This window comes from Mirounga angustirostris, unplaced genomic scaffold (assembly GCF_029215605.1).
Source record: "Mirounga angustirostris isolate CCGP_5_RB_7025 unplaced genomic scaffold, mMirAng1.0.hap1 SCAF_5, whole genome shotgun sequence".
NCBI lineage: Eukaryota > Metazoa > Chordata > Mammalia > Carnivora > Phocidae > Mirounga > Mirounga angustirostris.
The window spans coordinates 41,107,169-41,132,548 of NW_026991713.1; the positions used below are offsets into that span (position 1 = coordinate 41,107,169).

A 25,380-nucleotide genomic window follows, 5' to 3' on the forward strand; every position below is an offset into this window, starting at 1 on the left:
TCCCGCCGCCCCACGCCGCCCCCACCTTGGCTTCCCGCGGCCGCCCGGGCCCGCGTCCCCGGCAGGAATTGGCTCCCGGGCTCGAGGTTTCCAGGTACCCGGAAGGGGGAGGGGGCTGAGGCGGCAACAATTGGGCGGGTGAGGGCCAAACGCGCGGCCGGGAGCGCCAAGACTCCGAGGGGCGGCGAGCCCGGGCCGTGCCGCCACGGGATTGGCCGGGACCGCCCCGCCGGCCGCCGCTGATTGGTGGATTCTCAAATTCGGTCTCAAGGCGCCAGAGGAGGTGTTTTAGCGGGGACCGCGATCCAGGGCTGGAGCGCTGGCGCTGCCCGGACGCCGCGGGGTCCCGGCCAGCTCAGGGCAGTCGGAGCGGGGATCTGCGCGCCTCACTTTCCCCGCCCGATGTCGCCGCCCGTCTGCTGATCGCCTCGCCCCGCTGGTCCCGCGCCGGTGTGGGGTCGTGGAGGTCCCCAGAGGCAGGAAGCCTCCTTCTCAAAGTGGGAGTAAGTAGCGTGCGGCCCTAAGCTCTGCGAGGAGGCGGGAATTGGGGGGAAAGGGGACACCCCCGCCCAGGCTGCCAGCCTGCCACCCCTCTCCCCTGCTGGCGGGGATCGAGGCATTTCTGCGGCCGGACCAGGCGTGCGTGGGGTGTCCTGGTTCCAGCTCTCCCTCCCGTGGAGCAGTAGAAGGGACTTGTCTTTCCTCGAGATCTGGGGGATTCATTGGGAGAGTTTATCCTTGGGGTCCGCTTGGAGGCCTGGGAAGGGGCTGCGCTAAAAGCTGAGTGGGTTTGGTCTGGCGATCAGGTTTCCTTCCCCCCCGATTCAAAACCCCCTCAAAGCCGAATTCCTCCCAGTTCTTTGCGCCAAAATTAACTGACCCAGGAGACCCTGTACTTTCTGACAGATTTGCCCTACACTCTCCTGACTTGGTAACTTTGTCTGGTGCTGTTGCTTTTCATAAAAAATTACCATTTTTGTCGATTTTTGTTTTCTTCCCAGGTTTTTAGTAATTTCCAAGCACACTTTAAGGGCTCGTGTTCATTCAAGTGCATTTTAGAGTTGGGGCATGGCTACACTCCTGGAAATTCCTAGGAGGAGTTTAGGTTGGGGAAGTTCATGTTCATGAGCAGGTAATAAATAGATATTTTTGTTGGAGGAGAAAACATCCAACTGTAAAATCACTTTCTAATGTAATTGTGCATTACAGATGGAGGTAAATTGTTTAACACTAAAAGACCTGATCAACCCCAGGCAGTCCAGACTAGATTTTGCAATTGAAGATGGGGAAAATGCGCAAAAGGTAAGTGCACTTAAATACCTTAAAGCGCTAACATATTTAGGATGGTGATGTCTAATTCAATGAAGTGTTCCAACATAACACTTGTACTTGCCTTATAAACGTAATAATTAATTTTGATTAACATTATAGAAATATACTTTCTTTACAATGAAGGCATTCAAACCATTATTGTTGAGTTTCCCACTCAACAGTTGTGCAGTGGAAAGAGGCTATAAGCTAGATGTAATGTTGGAACCAATTTACATGAATCAAAGATGTGCTGGACACTGCAATCAAAAGTTTATAATACTTATAGTTGTCAAGAGTGGAATTAGCTAATGCTGCACAGGAACGTGAAGCCTTAGTTCCCAAGAAATAAGGTCTATACCTTATACTGTAATGCTGGATTATTAAAGAGCTATGAAATGTTCTTCGTACCAATGATCCAGCTCCTAGTGGCTGTTCCATTCACCCCAAATTATGACCTGTGTCTCCCATATATAGGGAGATAAAATGACTTAGCCCACTAAGCATACTCTAAATAATTTGACAGTGCTACTGCTGGTTTTGTGCTAAGCCTTTCCCTCCCTTTTTCCACCCCTTGTGATTTTTAAGACCTTGGTTGAGTCTTCAAGAAACATAATGAAATAAAGTGCCCATAGTAATGTCTAAACTATCACCATACCCTCATCAGCACAACCACACTCACCAGCCAGTGCCCTACTGAAAAGTACAATAGCTCGTTAGTGAATGTCTAAGCATTTTTTTTTTTAAGATTTTATTTATTTATTTGAGAGAGAGAGAATGAGAGACAGAGAGCATGAGAAGGAGGAAGGTCAGAGGGAGAAGCAGACTCCCTGCTGAGCAGGGAGCCCGATGCGGGACTCGATCCCGGGACTCCAGGATCATGACCTGAGCCGAAGGCAGTCGCTTAACCAACTGAGCCACCCAGGCGCCCCTGTCTAAGCATTTTTAGGCAGAAGCCAAATAGATAGAGCAAACCCAGATATAGAAGCTTTGCATACAAATCTGAGCATAGCAACTTTCTTGGGCATTGAACTTCTCTAGGTTCCTAGTCTTATTTTTAGGCTTCGCATCAACAGTGAAACTGCCGGTTGCAAAGCACCTGTTATGTGAACCTTTGAAGAATACTTGACAACTGTTCATTTTGGATAGGTGTGCAATTGTATATTTTTTGTAGATTGTTGTTCCTAGCATTCAAAAACTTTTTGTTAGGAAAAGAAGTATACCAAAACATTATTGGTTCCAAGAGGACTTTCTAAAAATTACCTAAGCCATATGAGGGTGGAAATGCCCAGACTTTAAAATGTATATTGAGGGTTTTGGCTTTGAGAGTTTCGGAGCAAAACTTTTTGTTTTCCTTTATAATTCGGATGGAATAGCCTTGAAAGATTGTGTATACACTTATATAAAGCCTGAGTCAGGGTCCACTTCTTTCCTTCTGGGTCAGTGATTTTTTTATCAAGTGCCTTCCACAAGGGCACTCTACTCTAGTTAGCATCAGTGAGTGCTGTGTCCAGTTGATCTTTCCCATTTTAATGCATGCTGAGAAAAACTCAAATCACTCAAAAGAGACAGGAAAAGCAGTTAAAATGTTTGAAATGGAATGTATGAGCAGAGATGATTTTACCTCTCAAAGAGAAGGAAAGGAATGAGAACAGTGCTTCTGCCCAGATACTGGAGGGGTTTTGTCTTTTTCACCTTGCAATGTAGTAAAGGAAGGAGGGTTTCTAGGGCTGGTGAGAACATGGGATTTGCAGTAACAGAGATCTGGGTTTGATTTCCTGCTCTGCCATTTATTAGCTCTGTAACCTTGAACTAATATATTTATACAATCACTCAATAAATATTATGTTCCAGGTGCTGGGACACAGCGGTTTAGGTTTCCTCACCTCTTTCAACCTGTTTTTTTCCTCCGTAAATTGGAGCTAATAAATAGCACCTCCCTCTTTAGGTGTTTGTAACCCAGTAACACGTACTGTTTACACTGTCCTCAGTGGAACTGACAACCCAAAGCCAAACATGTTGGCCCTGCCCTCACTTACCTGAGAGACTTTCAGGGTCTCAGATGCAAAACTAACCAACTGTACTGTGATTTGGTAAGTGCCATTGTAGGAGCAGGGACAAAATGTTTGGCAAAATAAAGGAGGAAGAAATAAATTCACAGGGAATTCTGGGAGATTTGGGAAGCTTCACAGAGGAGGTAACATTTGGGCTAAGCCTCAATGGCTGAGGACATTCAACCTACAAAAAAACAAGAGTGAGCGAGAAGGACATTGTAGGCAGAAGAAACAACATGAGGTGTAGGCATTCGAGTAATGTTCAAGATATTCACAGCTAGTGGTGCTGAATTGTTGCTTGAAACCCTCTGAGGGATGCCTGGTACAGTGTTTTGTGGGTCAGCTGGAGTTGAGAGGATTTCTCTTTTTTTGACTTTCTGCACATTTGTCAACAGTTGTAAGTACTGTATTATGCACGCACCTTCTTGCTACTTACAGAGAAATTTTTTTAAATATATAAGAGTTTTCTATTTCATTACCCAAGTTTACCGAGTCCAGTTATGAGATAATAAACAAGTTGTTTACAGTGCATTTGGGGAGGACAAAAGAAAATGGATGGTTTGGCACACAGGGGTGAGCAGTAAGGATTGAGCTGTCAGAGTGCTTTGTGAAGGAGATAATGCCTCACAAGGGCTTGAAGGAATGAATGCTAACTTAAGCAAGTGGAGAGGAAGGGAACTGGTAAGGAGTAGAAATAAGCAGGTACATTTGGAGACAATGCCCAGACTTAGTGGGCACAGGTTTTCTTTAAATGTCACCCATGACTTTTAGGAGTGATGAAGAAAAAAGGTAAGTTAGATTTGGACTAAATCTTTGTTCCTGTATGATTATAGGTAGATAAATATGTGCAGGAGGCACTGGTTGCATGATTTTGGAATTCGTGAAAAGTCCTAGCCAGATACGAACTTGGGAACTGTCAGCATACAGGTTGGTTTTAAAGCCATGGACATGAGATTGGGTGAACTATCCCAGAGAGAGCGAACAGAGAGGAGTGGAGGGTGGAGGTTTTAAGAGCAGAAAAAGAGGAACCAAGGAAGGAGACTGAGAAGAAATAGTCCAAGAAGTAGGAAGAGAACCAAGAGAGAAAGTGTGCTATTTCAGAAGGGCTGCGTGTTTCGTAGAGCAAAGAACAGTCAACAGTCTCAACCACGGCAGTGAGGTCAAATGAGGTGTTTTGCTATTGATCTGGCAAATGAGAGGTGACCTAGGTAAAAGCAATGGATCAGAACAGCCTGGTGGTTTGAGGAACCCTTGGGAGATGGGCAGGGGAAAGCCGTTGGTATGGATTACTCATTCTAGAAAGTGTGCTCTGAAGAGAAAGAGAGTTGTTGGTTGATCGCTAGGAGACACTTCCTAATATGTCATCTTTGCAGTGAGCTAGGCCTAAAGCATAGGTAGGGTCTCAAAGGGCGAAGCTTCACTGATAGCATTAAAGACAAAGTCATGGTGTAGGGCAAGTTTGAAGAAAAGCAAGTGTACTGTTTGGGCGAAATGTGGAATAGGCATGAGATGGAACTGGAAAAGCAGTTGGCAAAATATTGCCAAGGGCCTGGACAAGGCTGATCATTGTATATGTTATTTGAGGGAACACGATCAAAGCTGTATCTGAGACACAAGCAGGACTTGAACCAAGATCTAACTACAAAGCCTTTCTCTGGCAGTATACAGCAGAGTCGACGTGCTGGTGTACTTCATGATCACACACATCTGTATAGCACTCACAAGTTACAAACTGCCTTCACCTTCCTCATCTGATCCCACCTTCCCAGCACTTCTGTGGCAAGTAAGCCAGGCAATGTGGTCTCCATTTGCATATGAGAACTGGAGAGCCTGTTTCGTGGGTTACATCTCCGCAGGCCCTCTCTGATCGCGGAGGTGACTTCCTGGGCTTTGCAGCTTAGATTTCTTGGCAGGCAGATCTGACATGGAGTCAGTGCACAGGAGGTTTGTTAGGGGGGGCTCTGGGGATCCAGGCCTGTGGGTGGGAGGGGAAGGCAGCAAAACTGGACAGAGGGAGAAGCAGATCTGCAACACGGTCTCAGGGGAGGTCTGGACTTTACCCAATTGGAAGTTCTAGGATGACCCCTCAGAGCCATCCTGAGTCATTCATTCCTGAAGAGATCTCAGTGCAGCCCTGTGGCCACCACACAGCTGGGAAGCCTTGCTGGAAAGCCTCGGAGGTAGTTAACTTTAGTTGGAACCCCTTATTTTATTGATAAGGAAACTTGAGCCCAGACGGAACAAGCAATTTGTCCAGGATCAAAAAGATACAGAGCTGAGACAAAAACCACATTTGCAAATTCTAACTCCCCTTCCACTTGCACCGTGTCAGGACTGCAGGCTAGACAGACAGATGAAGCAGGGTCTGGTTAGAGTACCGTTGACTTTCTGCCCATCTGAGATCTCAGAATGCAAATTTGCATGGCATTTTTTTTTCCTTTTCGTGGAGGTATGCTACAGGCATAACCTAGCAGGTAACCTAACTCCCCTCCTGCTTTAAGTTTTACTTAAACTGTAGTGTTGGAGGAAATAATGCATCTAAATTGTTCCTCCATAGGGAAAAAGTAGGAGCTCATCATTCCTGCGAGAATAGGTAGGTACCCTAGAGACAGTACGGAAGGAGGGTGGATCTCTGGCCACCTCAGCACGCCTGGGCCACACCAGGGATGCTTTTTGGAAAACTAGATAATCAAGGCACCGTGTTCTTTCAGCATCTGTAAGGAGAAGGCATTGTGCCAAAAATTGTGAGGATGGAGACATGTGGAACTTGCTCCCTGACCTCCGGAAGTGCACACTCTCATTAATGAGTCAAGATATGCACCTGAGAAGTTAGATAGCAATATGACGTGCTATATCATATTAGCTCTGAGTGCCCAGAACGAACAGTAAGAAAGAATGGGACAGAGGGGAACGGGTAACAGCTAAGTTTTATTGAGAGCTTGCTGTGTGCCAGGAAGTATTCTAATAGTCCTTGCGGTTGGTATGTTTATGAACTTCATTTTCAGTGGAGAGAATTAAAATACGGTGAAGACAAGCAGCTTGCTCCCACTCAGGCTGCTGCAAAGTAGCCGAGGCAGGTAAGCGGCCCTAGAGCCTGCCTGCAGAGCTCCTTCCCCTTCCTGCCTCTCCGTAGGTGCCAATGGGGATCAGTGGCCTGCTGGGTACCTTTTGTGGGAGCTGTGGTAAGGATAACTTCCTCCCGGTTTGCACGCAGGACAAGCTCATTTCTAGATGCAGGATTTCAGAAACGTCTCCTGGCCGCTGTTTCTTGCATACCAATGACTTTTATACTGACTGAAGGGCGTATGTGACCTCAGGCAAGTTATTTAACCTCTCTGTGCCTCAGTTTCTTCATCTGTAGACTGGAAAAATACTAGCACCTAGGTCACAGGATTGGATGAGTTAACAGACATAAAGTACATAAAATGGGGTGTGGACCATAGTAAATACTCAATACTTTCCCTTCAGAGTTCCCTTGTAGAAGACTTCATCAGAATTGCACACTAGTAGGGACGTGTCAAGAGATGTACGTAGATGAAGTCTCCAGGCTGTCAGCTTGTTGCCACTGTGGTGGGAAATTGTCACCCCTGTCCCCACCTCCCTTCCTTCCAGTGACACTGGGGCAGAGCCTCACCATGGCCAGCTGGCAGCTTCTGCTGATCCAAGGAACAAGAGTTGGCCCTGCTAACACAAACTCCAGTTGCTCCCAGTCTTTTTTGCCTCTCTTCACATGTTGCTCATTTATAGGAAAGCACCTTTTTTAAACCACTGCCCAGCCAAAATGCAAGCATGCAGTTGCTATAGAGTGATACATGTATAGGAAAAGGAATGACAAATGTTTAACGCATCCGCCTTCATCATTATGTAAGTTACGATTGCCTGGAGGGGAATTCTGCTGCAGAAAGAGCAGAATCTTTCCGTTTTCAGACGGCAAATCCTTACTTCCGGGGAAAGAAACTTGTTTTCATTACTTGGTAGTTCCAAATGTGGCTCTCGTATACTTAGTCCCTCTTCATAGTGGACTAAGGAACATAATGGATCCATCATTGATCTTTTCTTATAATTATCTGAGATGGTCTACTCAAAGTGTGGTCTGGGGGCACGTGCTAGTCTACAAATTATTACTAAACTGCAAAAAATTAAGAGCAGAACTTGAGAGTCAAGCACTTGGAAAGCTCTGTAGCAATTTGCTCTAAGCCTATGATCAGAGGTCTCTTCCTGTTGAACGGACTGTAGGTTGTTTGAGTGACAAACGCAAATGGAGAGTCACAGGTGGTGGAAGTTGCATGTGAGTCCTATGAAGTAAAACCATGTATCAGTATATGGGGGTTTGGAAATAAAAAACCCTGGCCCTTCACCACAGATAGTTTGAGAAGCACTGCTCTAGGGGAATTACAGCCCTCCAGGTTGGTTTGAAATGCGGCATTTTGTTGGATACTTTTCCATTGGTCCTACTACTAATCGCTATATTAGCACTGGTGAACACCGAATGACAAAAGCAAAATTGTACTGCACTAGTTAGTACAAACCTGTAAATAAAGAAGCAGTATGGACTCAACCCACAGTTGCCCTTATCATCCCCAACTATTACAAGCATCTACCAGTGACAGATACACTCATGACTTTGTCCACAGAGATGCATGAGAAGTATGTTTAAAATAGGTAAATGAGGGACACCTGGGTGGCTCTGTCAGTTAAGCATCTGGCTCTTGATTTCGGCTCAGGTCATGATCTTGGGGTCCTGGAACCAAGCCCCACCTCAGGCTCCACACTTGGCAGGGAGTCTACTTGAGACTCTCTCTCTTCCCCTCTTCCTTTAGCCCTCCCCCTGCTCGCTCACTCGCTCTCTCTCAAATAAATAAATTAAATCTTAAATAAAATTTTTAAAAAAGCAGTAGATGATGATCATTTTCTCGCTGAACCACTCTTGCATTCCACAAACGCTTCTATTTTCATTAGTCCTAGCCTGATATTTTTCAGCCCTGAACATATGGTCTCTTTGTATCTTCATGTCTTGGTGAATCATGGGAACAAAATGCTCTTAGCTTATACCTGCTCTTTCTCTTTCTTGCTAAAAGGTCTCTCTTTTTTTTTTTTAAATAGGAAAATATATTTGTTGATCGCTCAAGGATGGCCCCGAAGACTCCAATAAAAAATGAACCAATTGATTTATCAAAGCAAAAAATCTTCACTCCAGAAAGAAATCCCATTACTCCAGTTAAGCTTGTTGACAGACAGCAGGCAGAACCATGGACCCCCACAGCTAACCTGAAGATGCTCATTAGCGCCGCCAGCCCGGACATAAGAGACCGGGAGAAGAAAAAGGGACTGTTCCGACCCATTGAAAACAAGGATGATGCCTTTACAGACTCTCTGCAGGTAAACAGGCTGTACTCCTCAGGCTTTATAGAACTTTTAAATTTTTACTTGATTATTTAAGTCATAGAATTCTCAATTCTTCAGTTACTACTGAGCCAAAAGCAGTATTAAACTTCATGTCTTCTTTTTTTTTTTTGCTCTTGGGGTGATTTAATGGCATGTCAAATGTCTGTAATGGTAAAATACCTTTAGGTAGGCAGTATCTTTCATCCACAAATCCCTGCTATTTATAGATATCAAAATATACCAAAACTTAATATCTTATTTATAGCTGAAATGGAATTCTTACTCTGTCTCATTTTTTTCATAATGAATGCTTTTTTCTCTTCTGTATGCTACTCCCTTGACTATTCCCAGTACATATTTTAAAAATGACATTGGGACGCCTGGGTGGCTCAGTCAGTTAAGCATCTGCTTTCGGCTCAGGTCATGATCCCAGGGTCCTGGTATCGAGTCCCGCATCGGGCTCCCTGCTCTGCGGGGAGCCTGCTTCTGCCTCTACCTCTCTCTCTCTCTCTGTCTCTCATGAATAAATAAATAAAATCTTAAAAAAAAAAAAAACTTGCAGTGTTCTTAAAAAAAAATGACAATGATTTAAGCAAAACTATTTAATAATTTTGATTTAATGAAGAAGACTGGACTTTTTTTATGCTGCTGCAAATTGTAATTTTGCTCCGATTTTGAGGGCAATAGTTTATTTTAGACTTGGGAAATTTCATTATTTTTATAGATGTTCAATTCTTTGGTTTGGGGCCTTAAAGTTAAATCATCTTTAAATTTTCTGTCCTCTGGGGAACCAGAGCTATTGAATAAAAAGCATATCTATACTTTAAAAAAAAAAAAAAATCAGTGGCCAATAATTTTCACTCTCCCATCAAACTTCTTCCCAGATTTGCTAAGAAAAGTCAGTTATTTCTCCATTTTTCCTCCTCTTGGGGATTTTTTATGCTATAAAAATTACCAAAATGAAGAAATTGGGACAGGAGAAGAGAAAAAGATGTCCTGAATCTGGTTTTGGGTGCTAAAAATATTATGTACATGATAAGTATATTTTATATGATCAGATATTCTATCCAAAGGTAATAAGGACTCAATTTAAGGAAGATACTCCTCAGTAATTTTTAAGAATATAAAGGGACTCTATGACCCAAAAGTTTGAGGACTACTGTTCTAGGGTATACATCTAGTAGTGAAATTATTAAGTCATTGCATATGCAAATATTCACAAAGTAATTGCTTTCCCAAGTGCTATTTTCACCCACCAATAATGTATGAACATTTATTGATCCACATCTTCTCTGACGTTTGACGCTGTCAAATTTATTAATTTCTGCCAATCTAATGGGTATGCAGTTGTGTATTTTTGTGATATTCATTTGTTTTTCCTTGATTACTAATGAGGCTAAGCCTCTCTCACATGTTTATTGGCCACCACATTTTTTTTCCTCTTCTGTGCAGTGTCTCTTCATGTTCTTTGCTGATTTTTATTAGGTTCTTTTTCTCCATGCTGATATGTAAGAGTTTATTTTATAGTCTTGAAAATAAACCTTTATCAGTTCAATGTGTTACATTTCAATCTGGTGCTTATCTTTTTTTAAGTTGCTTGTTGTAATCAATTGTCCTTGAGCTATTTATTCAGTCCTTCTTGTTCTCCCAAGTTGGCAGGGCTATCTCTGTCATCTCTTTCTAGGCTCTCTTTTGTTCCATTGGCCAATCTGTGAATCCCTACATCAATACCAGATTGTAATAAGCCTTGATTTCAGGTAAAGCAAGACTCAACTTATTTTGCTTCAGAGTATGTGGGCTATTCTTTGCCTTTTGTTTTTCCTTATATACTTCAGATTGGATTTTAATTGGAATTGCATTACATGTAGATTAATTTGAGAAGAATAAACCTGTTTATGGTACTGAGCTCTCCTATCCATGAAGACAGTATATTTCTCTAAGTTTTAAGTGCATTTCTCTAAGATCTAAGTTTTAATATTTTATGCAGATAGATTTTTGCTAGATTTGTTCCTAAAAACATTTGTTATATCCTTATTGCTATTGTAAATAATGTCTTGTCATTTCATTTACTACTGTATGACAATGCAAGTGATTTTTGAGATATATTGTTTTGCCTTTACAGCTACCTTGCAAATTCGCTTATTATTTTTAATAATTTGTCTGAGATACTTTTGAGTTTTATATATAAACAATCGTATCTTCTGCAGAATGAAAGTCTTGCTTATTCTTTTCTAATCCCTTGCCCCACTTTCTTTTTCTTGTCCTCATGCACTGGCTAGGATCTTCAATATGGTGTTGAAGAGGAACAGTGATAATGGGCATCCTTATCATTTTCCAGATTTTAAGGGAATGCTTCCAAGATTTTCCCATTAAGACATGTGTTTGCTGTTGGGTTTTTATAGATACACTTTTTATTAAAGAAGTTCTCCATTTCTAGTTTTCTAAGGGCATTTTTGAAAATCATGAATGGGTATTAAATTTAGCAAAGGCTTTTTCTGAAAGCCATTGAGATAATCATATCACTTTTCTCCTTGAATCTGTTCATTGAAAAGCCTTTTACTTTCTTGGGCTTGAATTGAGCATTTTTCAAATATGGGTTGATGAGACAAGGATACTACTTAAGCGTACTTGCAATAAGAAAGAATAAGGAGGAGTAAGACTTAACTGCCCTTGTTCAGTTCCATCTACCCTTGGTCAGTTGTAAAAAATAAAACACTGGTGACACAATGCAGGCCAGTGGATCTCAGACTTCTATGTCAGTAGCAATCACCCAAGATCTAGATTCTGATACATCAGGTCTGGGATACAGCCTGAGACTCTATGTTTCTAACAAGCTCCTGGTGATGCTGATCTAGTGAGCACATTAGTAGCAAGGGTGTAACAAGCCATTAACAACTTCATTTTTCATTTTTTAAGCTTTTAACCAAAAGACTCACCCTCAAGTTTCAAAGGAGAAAAAATTCAGTCCAAAGAAAACAGTCAGTAAAACATTAAGAAAATTGGGTTAGGAAATATATTTTAAGCAGAATCTAGCATGATTCGGACTGGGATGTCCCCCTCACTTTGCCAATAACTCTCATTTCTCTATGCATTTCTCTTGCATTTTTCATGTAATTTCTCTATTACGATGTTAACTATGACATCTCTCCCCTCCCTTTTGTCTGCCCTTTGTAGCTTGATGTGGTTGGGGACAGTGCTGTGGATGAATTTGAAAAGCAAAGGCCAAGCAGAAAACAGAAAAGTCTAGGACTCCTGTGCCAGAAGTTTCTAGCTCGCTATCCAAGTTATCCCTTGTCAACTGAGAAAACAACCATCTCCCTAGATGAAGTTGCTGTCAGTCTTGGTATGTATCATCAGATTACCTGCAGGCCTATCTCTAGTCACAGTGGGAAACCGGTTTCCTCGGGCAGGCCCAAGTCTTCAGATAGCTTCTCATTAAGTAAAGGGTGGGCTCTGAATGGTAAGAACAGAGGAGCAAGTCGAGTTTCCTCCTGTCATCAAATTTCTCATCCTTATGCATAGGATTCTAGGGAGTCTTCTGGGCCTGAGGGTCAAACAGAAATTTTTTTTTTGACCTTATAAAATATTTGTAAAAAAGACTCATTAAAAATTAATATCTCATTTTTAATTTCAGACAGTCTAAAAACATTTAAAAATGCCTTGCTGTTTATTTTTAATATTGCTTCTAGAGTTCAGACCTGGTGTTATTTCTGTGATCAAACAGGATTTGAGAGCAAGAGCATTATGTTTGAAGCTATATACTGTGATATCCACAGCAAGCCTACCAAACGAGGAGAAGCACATCTGGACATAACTCAAACAGCGAAACCTTATAACAAAGAGGAGTGCGTGTGTTCACATGGCTTGGGTGTGTGTAATGTGCGGTGGTGTATGGGCTGTAAACACGCACAGTGGCCTCAGAATAGAGACCCCTAGTGGACGTGGATTGCAGTTCGTCTCAGGGTAAACATACTGTTGACAATCTTTAATAAGCAGAAATCGCAGGGATTTGAAGGTCGAGGGTGTCCCCTTAAAAAATAAGGAGGTTGCACATACAGAAAAAAAGAAATAATCAGCTAAACAGGCTGTATGGTAGATTATATTTTTAATTTATTTTTTTGGTTCTCTTTCTTCCCATAGCCCTGAGAGATGTGCCCCAGTAGATGATTGTCAATCTGAATTATTCAAACTGATGGCTAAAAATATTTTTAGCAGAAATGGAGATAATGAGGAAGCAATGGGTTGTGATAGAAAGACCATGGGCTGGGCTTTGGGTCAGATGGGGTTGGATTCGAAGCCCAGCTCTCCAATTTACAGACCATGAGAGTTTTAAAAAGTTAATTAACCTTTTCCTGTCTATAACACAAGGATCATAGCACCTACCTTGCAGAAACTTAGCAAAGTTGGGGATAATCTCAGTGACATGCCTAACTCAGGGCCTTGCATGGGTAACTGTTACTGTTATGTGGAATAGTTTCTACTCGGCTCTTACTAGATCTCTCTCCGCCCTCCCCAAATTGTCCTCTCCACCTTTAGGAAGAGGAAGTATGGTGCCTTGGTTGGGGAGCCCAGAAGTAGAATACAGTATTTGGCATCAGTGCCAATGAAACAAGAAGGGGAAGGTGACCCAGTTGGATAGAGGCTTAGGATACACCCATTCGAGGCACAGGGTCCTAGAAACTAGTCTTACAGAGGATGAGGGTAAAACAATAGCACACAGTGTCCTTCTCACTGGGGTTCATGAAGCCAGCTTTCTCCATGGACCAACTTCCATGATGTTAGTGTGAAGACAAAAGATTAGGTGTCAGAAGGCTATGTTACAGATCTGGGGGTTGGGGGTTCAGAAAGGAAGCTGGACTCCTACTCTCATGTGAGCTACAGATGCCCATGTTATGGCTGGTGGGAGCAGAATTCCAGAGATTTTGCAAACAGCTTCCTAATGCCTCATGATCATCCTGCAAAATGAACTTATCATCTCTCTTCCTGTGAGGTTCAAAAACAGGGTCTCTTCTCGGAAGCTACTTCAGGGGTAACTATTTCTTGGGGTTGAGTCTAAATTCCCTACTGTATCCCAGGTCACAAGCTATAAGAACATACGTTAACCTAGAATGTTCAGAACATTTCAATCGCATTATTTCCCAGATTGTGGTCCCATGTAGCTTTGACCATGGGTATTACAGGTAAGAAATTAAAGAACTAGGGGCACCTACGTGGCTCAGTCAGTTAAGCATCCAACTCTTGATTTCGGCTTAGGTCATAATCTCGGGGTTGTGGGATTGAGACCTGGGTCGGGCTCAGCACTCAGCGGGGAGTCTGCTTGGGATTCTCTCCCTCTGCCCCCCACCCCCTGCTCAAGCACACTTTCTCTTAATAAATAAATAAATAAATAAAATCTTTTTTTAGAAGAAGTTAAAGAACCAGGAGTGACTTTAGTAAATGGACAATAGCACAGATTTAGAAATGAGTTTATTGGGCTGAGAGATGTTCTCAATAAGCTCCATCGAGGACTAAGGAAAGCATGGTAATGACTGCTAAATCCTTGGGGGGACATAACTAATGCTATGACTAGGATTAATAGGATTGTGTTGATCCAAAAGAAAAAGAAGACTGGGTGCCAGGAAAAACCTTCCTGACAGAGCAAGCCCCAGAGTAACCCGAAGATCTGGAGACCTGTGAAATGGAACTTTTCAGTGCACCAGCCGGTAGACAGTTAAACACAGACCAGAATGAAAAGATGATTATCTAGGCAGGCAGCTGCCACATTGGCTTTTATCAGCACCACCTATTAAACACCCATTGTGCATATTAAACATTCATCTTACCTCCAAGTGGTCAGAATCTTCCTTTATTTTCCCTTCTTAGGATCTCTCTCCACTAGATGGAGATTTAACAGTTTGTATCTAATACAAAATAACAAAACAGCCCAGCATATGGCTGGCTCTGGGGTGTCTCAGTTGCATTCACATGACATTTCTAATGGGAAGGTTTATAGAATGTTACACTCTAAACAAGATGTGTTAATATATGAAAACAGACTGGAATAAAGCCAAGCAGATCTGGACAAGGGGCTGCACCTTCCAGCAGGCATCTGAGGGTGAAGAACTTTTCAGGGTCAGGAGCCGATATGTTCTGATTGACTGTGAAATGCGTCTTCATGCATAGGAAAGAACTTTACTTCACCTCCAAAGTTTTCATCGTAATTTGGTCAGTTTTTTCTATTAAATCTTGGAAGGGTCAGAAGCTACGCTCACTGTCTGCTCTGATTATATAACAGCTCCTGGCAAGTGAGCAGAAAGAGGGCATCTTTGTAGCTGGACCAGTTTTCTGGGAGCTGCCTGGAGGCTTTTGCTATGGGGACTTAGATGAGAGCAAAAGAGCCACTGGGTTCCAAAAGCCTAAGGGCCTGTTGCACAACAGGATGAGTCAGAGGAAAGTTTTAAAATCTGTTTCTACTGTGACCTCTCATGCTAGCAGGGACTTTGGGTATTTCCAATGCTGTGCAGGAAGTATTTAAGAATAATATACAAACAGTAGATAAAAGTGACACCCTATTGCAGACCCTTTACATTTATGGCCACGTTTAATCCTCATCACCTTATGAGATAAATACTAAGGCACAGAAAGATGAAGTAACTTTCGAGGATCACACAACTACTAAGGGATAGAGCAGAGTTGATTCAAATCCAGGCAGTCTGACCTCCAAGCCCCCGGGCTTAACTGCTGTACATATTTTTGGTAAATGTGATAGACCGCTCATAATTCTGGCTATTTTGAGAGTGTTGGGAAAGTGGGTAGACAATTGATGAACTCCGTGGTCAGCCTGTATTGGACACGAAGAGTCTCTGTGCTTTATCGCTGGGCTGTTTGGGCCAAACGCCTGTGAATGGGAACAGAGGGACAGTTATCGGTGGCCAAGAGGAGCAAAAGGAAACTCATGTGTTGTTCAGCCGTGGCTGTAGCTTCCTCCAGCAACTTGAGAAGGGTGCCCAAGCTCTTGACACCTGAGTTTCCAGTGCAAAATAGGAAACAAAATATTTGCCATCTGCTTTCCTAACTGGGCCATTAAGAGAGTTAACAAGATAATTATTTCACATCATTCAAACTCCAGGAAAGGATAGAATTGTCCAAATGAGGTATCATACATTGGACAGTTTATTTTATAGCCTGCATAATTAGGAATACAAGTCCAAATCAACCAAACAGTGTTCATCAGGCGTCCGTTAGACACACTAGTACATGTGATGCTCAATCCCACCCGTTTTAACATGCTGAAATGTTTGCATGGCTTACCTAACAGGTCCAAAGAAAAGACATACTATTGTTTATGTAAGAGAGATGGAACTCTCATCATGTCTGGGTGGATGTTTTATCCTAGCTCTTGTTAAGGGTTGGATCCCCAGAATAAGAAAGAAAAATAATTTCTGTTGCTTGCATCCTTATAGGTTGAACTTTTAGAGCATCTGCACTTGCTGGCCATTATAATGGGCATCATGTAAAGTAGTTTACAGACACGGTCCAGACCCTCAAGGAATTTTTACTCAAAAATGTTTGCCTGGATGACGGTCAACTTCTATTTTCCAAACAGGCGTTGAAAGGAGACGTATCTATGACATTGTAAATGTGCTGGAATCGCTGCATCTGGTCAGCCGGGTGGCCAAGAATCAATATGGCTGGCATGGCCGGCACAGCCTGCCAAAAACCCTGAGGAGCCTCCAGAGACTGGGAGAGGAGCAGAAATATGAAGAGCAGATGGCACATCTCCAGCAGAAGGAGCTAGATCTGATGGATTATAAACTTGGAGAACGTAAAAAAGACAACTATCCAGATTCTCAAGATCCACAGTTACTGGATTTCTCGGAACCCGACTATCCCTCTTGTGAGTTCACAGTAACCACACAAGTAACGGCAGAGAGGGAGGGATGGTCTCTTCCGTAGAAATTCACTGCTAAGGTGGGAAGTGCAGATTGACAGCCCTAGAGGGAGATGCCCTCCTATTGGATCTACTGAAGAAAGGGAGACAGATGGCTCCCCGACTGGGCTTCCCCCTCAGCCTCACCTCAAGCCTGTCTAGTGGCAGTTCACTTGGTATTTGGTATGTTTGGACCATCGATCGCGGACAGTGCTCTCGTTTCAGACTGATGGCCCCAGGCTGACGTCTATTTGTGAGCCTTTAAGGAAATTTTTCTCTGAAAGAAGTTATCTTTTCAGAGAATTCAATGGTTTTTTTTTTAAACATCTTATTTATTTATTTGACAGAGAGAGACACAGCGAGAGAGGGAACACAAGCAGGGGGAGTGGGAGAGGGAGAAGCAGGCTTCCCGCTGAGCAGGGAGCCCGACGCGGGGCTCGATCCCAGGACCCTGGGATCATGACCTGAGCCGAAGGCAGATGCCCAACGACTGAGCCACCCAGGCCCCCTGGGGAATTCAGTTTTTTAAATTAGAGTAGATTACTTAGAAAAGAACCCCGATCGGAGAACATGTTGATAAGAAAGATCGATAACCCCTCCTGTCATTTGATGTAGCATTTTTAAAATATGTATCTACATTGTTCTTCCCGCTCAGCTCCTCTGTATCCTCTTTCTGTTTTAACCGTTGATCTCCATCATTCTCACCCTAATCCCCATTGCTAAGACGGTAAAGTACAAGTATCACTCACATTTCACTTGCAAATATAATAGGAATGGAAACGTGGGCCTGGTTTTCATTAGATTTACTGCCTCATGCCTTTTAGCGCCACCCCATGAGCCAGTTCTCATCCTAATAACCAGAGGAGACAGCCATCTGTCGGGGATGGTTTGCCTGCCGTCTATGGCAGCCCACATCTGATCAGTGTCTCCTGTTCATGTCTGGCTTATTTCTTCACTTCCTTCTGAAAAGCGATGGAAGGGGCAAGCACCTACCGTGTTTCACATATTCGAGATATTGTGGGCGCAGAGAAATAAAAACAAGAGTTCTTGCCCTTTGGGAAGAGTTGATGTTCTGAAAACAATCCCTGAAGTCTACCCTCTCCTTTTTTTTCTTCTGCGTTGATCTTTTCAAAAAGTTGCTTCAGGAAAACCACCTCATGGATTGTATCCTATGAAGTAGGAGCATAAAGCATCACGAGTGGTTTCAGAGATGCCTCTTGGAGAGGAGTTGTCCAAGCCATGAGAAAGTCCGTCTCCTTTCTTGGGGCACCTGGCTGGCTCAGTCGGTAGAGCTTGCAGCTCTTAATCTCAGGCTCATGCATTGCAGCCCCACGTTGGACGTAGAGATTACCTAAAAAAAGAAAGAAAAGGAAATCCACCTCATTTCTTTATGAGCCATCTCTTGGTGATGTGTGTCTAGTAGGCTTCTGCCCATAACCAGAGTGATCTTTGCATCTGCTGTTAGAGTTCGTAGCTCTGGCAAACCCCAAGTACCATCTTCCGTGTAGTAAATCACATGTTTTCATGCTTTCATCTCATTCCCTTTGTAGCATCTGCAAACAGTAGAAAAGACAAGTCTCTGAGAATTATGAGCCAGAAGTTTGTCATGCTCTTCCTCGTCTCCAAAACCAAGATTGTTACTCTTGATGTGGCTGCCAAAATACTGATAGAAGAAAGCCAGGATACCCCGGACCATAGTAAATTTAAAAGTAAGTATCTTCACCTGAGTCCACTTATCAGTACAAAAAGGATGGGATTTCGTGTGTTGTTGTTTTCTGCCTCTGAGATTGAAAAAAAAAAAAAAAATTGTTTTTTTCTTAAGAAGTGCAGTCTTTCCTGCACTCATAAAGGTTCTTGGTGCCATGAGAGGTAAGTTAGTAAATACTAGAATTCCCATGAAAGTTCTGTCAGATGCCTTTTCCTCAGCAGTTAGAGGGGATGGTGGAAGAGGAATGCCATCCCACAAATGGAGGTCAGGGAGGCTGTAAGATACTTTGCATTTCTCTTTAGTAGTGCTGCATCCAAGGCGGAATGTCTGAGTTTTCTTTCCCCTTCTTTCCTCACCCCCTGCCTACTGTCCTGATGGGTGGAGATGAAAGGTGTCTGCAGGTAAGAACCAGAGGAATGGCCAGGGCAGGGCAGGGTAGGGGTGGTGGGACAGGGCTGCTGGGCAGGGAGAGAGGTTCCGAGTTGCACACCCAGGGCCTCTTCTTTTTCTGTCAAGCCTGGGTGAAGCCACATACCCTTAGCTGCCAGTAGCCCTTTCAAGCCCTGGGAAGCCACGAGCCCAACTTTCTCTGCTTTTTCTGTTTCCACTGGAATTATAGCCACCCTGTGGGAGAAGTGACTAGATGAAATTCAGCTCTATCAGGATTGGGAAGAAGATTGCATCTGGGGTGAATGTTTGCTGTTTCTGGACCATAATCACAGCTCCTTTGCTTGATCGTAGCCCCAAGGTTACCTACCTATAAATCGATTTCTTGAATAGAAATTACTTTGTGGGTATTGCCCTGCCTGTTGAATGCCTTACCACCCCTTCCGAATTTCTCCTCTAGTACCTGCATTTTCAAATGTCTCTTCCCAAACCTTGTTAAGACTCAGGGAATGCCCGTCCCACCCCTCCACCACTAGGCGGCCAAGCACCAGGATTCAGATGAGGAACTGCCTGTCTTGTTGTCAGCACAGCTGAACCTCATAACCTTGAGCCCCAAACCCTCTTCTGTGCCCAGGAGCACAGCCTCACAGGAAGCTCTGGGGGATCCCTGTCATTTTCACAGGCCAGCTGCCTGCTTGAGCTGGTACCATCACCTCCTGCTGAGAGAAACCCAGAGCAAGTTTTTGATGTGCCACATAGCAGAATTACATTCACTAAGCCTTTAATTACAGCCCCTGTCCCTCCCTTGGTGTTTTTGCCATCTCAGCACTCCCCGCTTGTCACCAGGTGCCTCTTACAAGGGGTGTGAAGTTGTGGAAGAGGAAAAACACACTGACCTTCCCTTAGAAAGTGTCTTCAGACACATCAGATACATAAATCCCAGGTGATTGCATGACAGAGCCGTCGGCCTCTGCTGCACCCCATGGCTTTCTGCTGGAGGTTTATGTGGTGGCCGAGAAAAGTGACCTGTCACATCAACTAAAATGTAATGGTGTCACAGACGGCGTGACCATAATTGTGTTTTATATCTTTAAGCAAAGGTACGACGCCTCTATGACATAGCCAATGTTCTGACCAGCTTGGCTCTAATAAAGAAAGTGCATGTAACAGAAGAGAGAGGCCGTAAACCAGCCTTCAAATGGATCGGGCCTGTGGACTTCAGTTCCAGTGGTAAGGTCGCATGGTTTTGCTAGGCATCTGTTTTATTTACGATCCCCAATTCCTGTTCCAACTCATGTATATTCTACACAGTGAGATCGATCTTCATTTCCCATAACCCATGTCACATTCAAAATTAGACTAGTGGTATCCCTCGGAACAATGAGCGTTAGTCTGTAAGTGGTATGTGCGCGGCAGCTCACGGCAGGAAGGGAAATCCTGAGAGCTTATAACGTGGGAGTTTCTGTAACTATTAAATTATAGCTCATTAGCTTTTTTCATTTTATTCCAAAGTTCCTGGAAGTTTGGGCTTGAGGATTAAAAATAACCATTCTTATGAACTCTGGTGGTTTCTGCATTAGCAGAATAAAGCATTGTTTTTCTTTGAAATTCCAGGTAATGTAAAAATTATATCAATTACTATCACAAAACTAATGTGGTAAAGAGGGCTTCTACATATGGTATGGATGTAATGAACACCTTTTTGGTAATTTATTTAACAGGTTACAAATGTCATAGTTTTACTAAACTAGAGCAAAAAGGGTATTATATTCTTATTTGACAGGGAATATCTGAGCAATTGAGGACTGGATCCTACTGTACCAGCTACTTTACATATAGCTATGCTGCCTGGGAAAAAAAGCCATTAAAGTTATTTTTAAATTACCCTCCCAATTTTGGTATTAGTGGCATAAATTCCTGCCACTTAACCCAGGCTTATAAAAGACATAGCTCTCTACCTCACTTAGAACACATTATTCACTTAGGATCTAGATGAAGCCACTTAAAATCAAGTAAAACTAATTCAACCCAGCACATACTTACTGCACGTGGACCGTGCACAGTTACTATACTAAATGCCATGAGACGTTTAAAGACGTGTATGACACCGTCCCCGCCTCATGAATTGTGCACCTTTGCCATTTTCCACTCCTCCGCCTTTGGCTTCCAGCCTTTTCACCTATGAAGCCCTCTTCTTTTTCGACATGCAAATATTCTACTCAACTTCCAAGATCTGGCTCAAATGTCAACTCCTCCATGCAGTTTTCCCTGGTCACCCAGAGCAAAGACTGTCTCTTTGGAGCTACTGCAATTTACTATTGTCCTGTTGTACTTGGTGAGGTTGATACGTCATGCCATCATTGCCCCAGCTCTATGCATTTGAAGGCAGACTCGGTCTTTTTTTTTTTTTTTAATTTTTAACAACTGTATGAAGATATAATTCACATAAGGTATAATTCACATAATTCATCAATTTGAATTTAGGACAGTCAGAGTGCAACCATCACCGCAACTACTTGGAAAACGAAGTCACCGTCCCCAAAAGGAGCCTTGTACACATTAGCACTTACTTCCCACTTCTCCCCAACCTCTCCCTTCTAGCACCAGGAAAACAAATTAATATATTTCCATCTCTATAGATTTACCTATTTTAGAGATTCCCTGTAAATGAAATCAAACAATATATGGTCATTTGTGACTGACTTCTTTCACTGAGCACAATGTTGTTAAGGTCCTTCAACCTTAGAGCGTGTATCAGTACCTCCTTGCTTTCCATTGTGAAATAACATGCCGTCGTGACTCAGTTGTTAAGCGTCTGCCTTCGGCTCAGGTCATGATCCCAGGGTCCTGAGATCGAGCCCCACATCAGGCTCCTGCTCCGCAGGAAGCCTGCTTCTCCCTCTCCCATTCCCCCTGCTTTTGTTCCCTTTCTCACTGTGTCTCTCTCTGTCAAATAAATAAATAAAATCTTAAAAAAAAAAAGAAATACCATGCCGTCGTATGGATACGCCACCTTGTAGTTCTTCATTCGGCAGTTGATGGACATTTGGTTTTTTTCTACTTTTTGGCTATTATGAATAATGCTGCTTTGAACATTGAGGTAGAAGCTTTGATATGGACATCTGTTTGCATTTGTCATGGGCATATCTAGGGGTGGAATCGATGGTTCATATGGTAGCACTATGTTTAACATTTAAGGAATGGTCCAGCTGTTTTCTGAAGAGGTGGATTCCTAGTGAGTTAAAAGTAGACTCGGTCTTTATTCATCCATGATTACCCGATAGTACCCACATCCAGTGCCTTTACTCGCTTTCTCTGGTTAGTGAGCTTCTATTAAAGGTATAATTAGCATACATTTGAAAATTAGAGAACAATTAAGCAGAATACACGGTGGTCCCGACTCTTTGGGAACTCAGAGAGGATATGGGTTACGTTCTGACAGACAAGACTTAGGTTTTGGAGGGAAGGAGACTCGCTTTTTAGTTCAAGGGACAGATACCTAAAAACAAATCTGGTGTGCGTTTAGAGAACACTCACCCTGACTGAAGTGGAGGGCATGCGATAGGGAATAATGAGATATAAAATGTGATCGGTTGGGACCACATTTTGGAAGCCTTCAAAATAAACCCAGAAATCTGACCTAAATGTTATAGGCAGAAGTGATATGGGAGCTTTAGATAGATTGAAAGAGAAGAGGGACTCAAAGGGGGTAGTGTCATTGAAGTGTGAACTCACTTTCTCTACCCGATAGAAACCTCATCTTTCTGTATGTCTAGTTTCATTACTGACAATATTACTGTCATCCTCAACCCAGCCATCAAATCTGGAACTTCAAGTTACCTTTGATTTCCTTAATTCACTCTCCTTCACTCCTCCAGTAGCAATTCCTCACAGGTAAACTTAATAAATGTGTCTTTTCCTCTTCTCCTTTCCACCATCATGGCCTTTTCATCCTTTCACAGCTTTTTTGTGATCTTATGACATAGAATAAATGGCACATCGTTAAAATTACAACTTGGTAAGTTTTGCATTGGGTGCACCTGTGATGTCATCACCACAGTCAAGATAATGAACCCATCACCCTCCAGAGTCTCCTGTCCCTTTGTAATTCCTCCCTCCTTGTCCTCCCACCCATCCCCAGGGCAACCACTGATTTGCTTTCTTTCCCTGTAGATTTGTACACATTTTCTAAAAAATTTCATAAGGGAATTATATACAGTTGATGCTCATTATTCAAAGTGCGTATTGGCAAATTTACATACTAAAATTATTTGATAATTCCAGAATCAATACTCACAGAATTTTCTTAGTCATTCGCAGACATGCAAAATGGCAAAAAAAATTTGGTTGACAGCGCACCCATGTTCCCAGCTGAGGCTGAACAAGGCAACACTCTGCCCTCTTATTTCTCATACTTGTTTCTACATGACTCTCATACTCTAAGCAATTGTCCTTTTCGTGGTCTTTTTAGTGCCGTGTTTTCACATTTTTGTGCTTTGTGTTGAGGATTTTGCTCTTAAAATGGTTCCCAAGCGTTGTACTGAAGTGCTAATGATTCCGAGTGCAAGAAGGCTGTGATGTGCATGACAGGAAATAATGTATGTTAGAGGAGCTCCACTCAGGCATGCGTTATAGTGCTGTTGGCTAAGAGTTCAATGCTAATGGATCAACTATATATATTAAATAAGGCGTCTTTAAACGGAAACACATATAAAACAGGGTTATGCGTTGATCATTTGACAAAAATGTGACCAGAGACTGCAGGAACCTAACCCTGTATTCCTCTAAGAGCAATGGTCCAATACATACTAATTCAGTGTTCATGGTAACTTCATAGAACATAATTGCCATGAATAACAAGAACTGACTGGTAGTGTGTATGCTCTTTTTATCAAACTTCCTTTGCTTGGCATATTTTCAGATTCATAATATTGTAGCATGTATCAATAGTTTATTCCTTTATATTGCTGAGTATCCCATTGTATGGATATATCATTCTTTATTCATTTACTTGTCGGTGGACAAGTGGATTATTTCCAGTTTTGGGGTGTTAGAAATAAAGCTAAATGAATATTCACGTACATGCCTTTATATGGTAGAATTCACCAGTGAAGCCATGTGAGCACCTTCAAATGATATTATACCATTCATATTGTAGAAGAACCTTACAATAGCATACTTTTATTTCTTCCTGCCTGGCCTCTGTGCTGTTGTTGCCAAACATTTTACTGCTCTGTATGTTAAAAACTCCACAATGCATTGTTACCGTTTTTGCTTTAAACAGTCTACTGTCTTTTAAAGACATTAAATAAGGGGAAAAAATTGATATCTACCCATGTAGGCACCATTTCTGGTGCTTGTCATTCCGTTTTGTGGATGTAGGTTTCTTTCCATCTGGTATCATTTTTCTTGGCTAAGTGGCCTTTCTTTAACATTTCTTATAGTGCAGATCTGCCAGTGATGAATTCTTCCAGCTCTTCTATGTCTAAAAGCATCTTTATTTTGCCTTTTTTCCAGCTTTATTGAGGTATACTTGACATATATCATTTATAAGTTTAAGGTGTACAGCATAATGATTCGACATATATTGTGAATTGATTACTGCAATAAGTTCAGGGAACTGAACTTATATAACTATAACTCATATTAATACAATGAAAAGAGAAGAAAATTTTTTTCCTTGTGATGAGAACTCTTAGGATTTACTCTCTTTACAACTTTCATGTATAACATACAGCAGCATTAGCTACAGCCATCGTGCTGGCCATTACATCCCCAGTACTTATCATGTAACTGGAAATGTGCACCCTTCTCCTTTGTTTTCGAAAGATATTTTCACTGGGTAAAGGATTCTAGGTTGAAGGTTTTTTCTTTCAGTATTTTAAAGAAATCGCTCCACTGTCTTCTAACTTTGATTGTTTCTGGTTAGAAATCTATCATCATCTTGTTCTTCCATATGTAATATGTCTTTTTCTCTGGTTGCTTTTAAGATTTTCCTTCTGACTGGTTTTAAACAATCTGATATGTGTGCTTTGTTGTACTTTTCTTCATGTCTCATACTTGGGTTTGTTGGGCTTCTTGGATCTATGGGTTGAAATTGTTTATCAACTTTGGCAAATTTTCAGCCCTTATTTTTTTGAATATTTTTTTCTGTCCCCTCCTCTGTTCTTTGGAGACTCCAGGTGTGGTAATATTTGGCTGCTTGAAATTGTCCCACAGTTCACTGATGTTTAGTTTCTTTCATTCTCTTTTCTGTGTTTCATTTTGGATGGGTTCTATTGCTATGTCTTCAAGTTCACTTTTTTTTTCCTGCAGTATCTAATCTGCCATTAATCTGCTGTATTTTCTTTTCCAGCATTACAATTTTTGCCCCTAGAAATTTGACTTGACTTGAGTTTTAATATTTTCATTGTCTCTACTTAATATGCTTAGTCTTTCCTCTGGTTTCCTGAATTCACGGAGTACAATTATAATACCTGTTTTAATGTGCCTGTCCACTAATTCTATCATCTATGTCACTTTTGAATCCATTTCAGTTGATTTATGTCCTCACTGTGGGTTATATTTCCCTGCTTCTTTGTATACCTGATAATTTTTAATTGTATGCCAGACACTGAGATTTACATATT

General features: G+C 42.2%; 1 protein-coding gene and 1 long non-coding RNA gene across 4 annotated transcripts in view; one reads left to right on the top strand and one right to left on the bottom strand.

Moving 5' to 3' along the window:
* The window catches only part of LOC135364328 (uncharacterized), a 173,085-nt gene extending 172,940 nt beyond the window's left edge, over positions 1–145 (bottom strand). For both annotated transcript variants that reach the window (XR_010411205.1, XR_010411206.1), the window contains exon 1: positions 26–145. This is a non-coding gene — a long non-coding RNA (uncharacterized LOC135364328). The remainder of the gene's footprint in view (positions 1–25) is intronic.
* Positions 146–276: 131 nt separating this feature from the next.
* Positions 277–25,380, top strand: part of E2F7 (E2F transcription factor 7) — a 37,450-nt gene continuing 12,346 nt past the window's right edge. Inside the window, exons 1-7 of one of the 2 annotated variants that reach the window (XM_064590849.1) lie at positions 277–503; positions 1,210–1,302; positions 8,466–8,741; positions 11,922–12,090; positions 16,333–16,623; positions 18,207–18,365; positions 19,847–19,981. In XM_064590849.1, coding sequence (XP_064446919.1) covers positions 1,210–1,302; positions 8,466–8,741; positions 11,922–12,090; positions 16,333–16,623; positions 18,207–18,365; positions 19,847–19,981 — 1,123 coding nt within the window. In that variant the 5' untranslated portion in view covers positions 277–503. Of the gene's footprint in view, positions 504–925; positions 1,133–1,209; positions 1,303–8,465; positions 8,742–11,921; positions 12,091–16,332; positions 16,624–18,206; positions 18,366–19,846; positions 19,982–25,380 lie in introns of those variants that run through there. The other variant, XM_064590851.1, reaches the window with a different exon arrangement.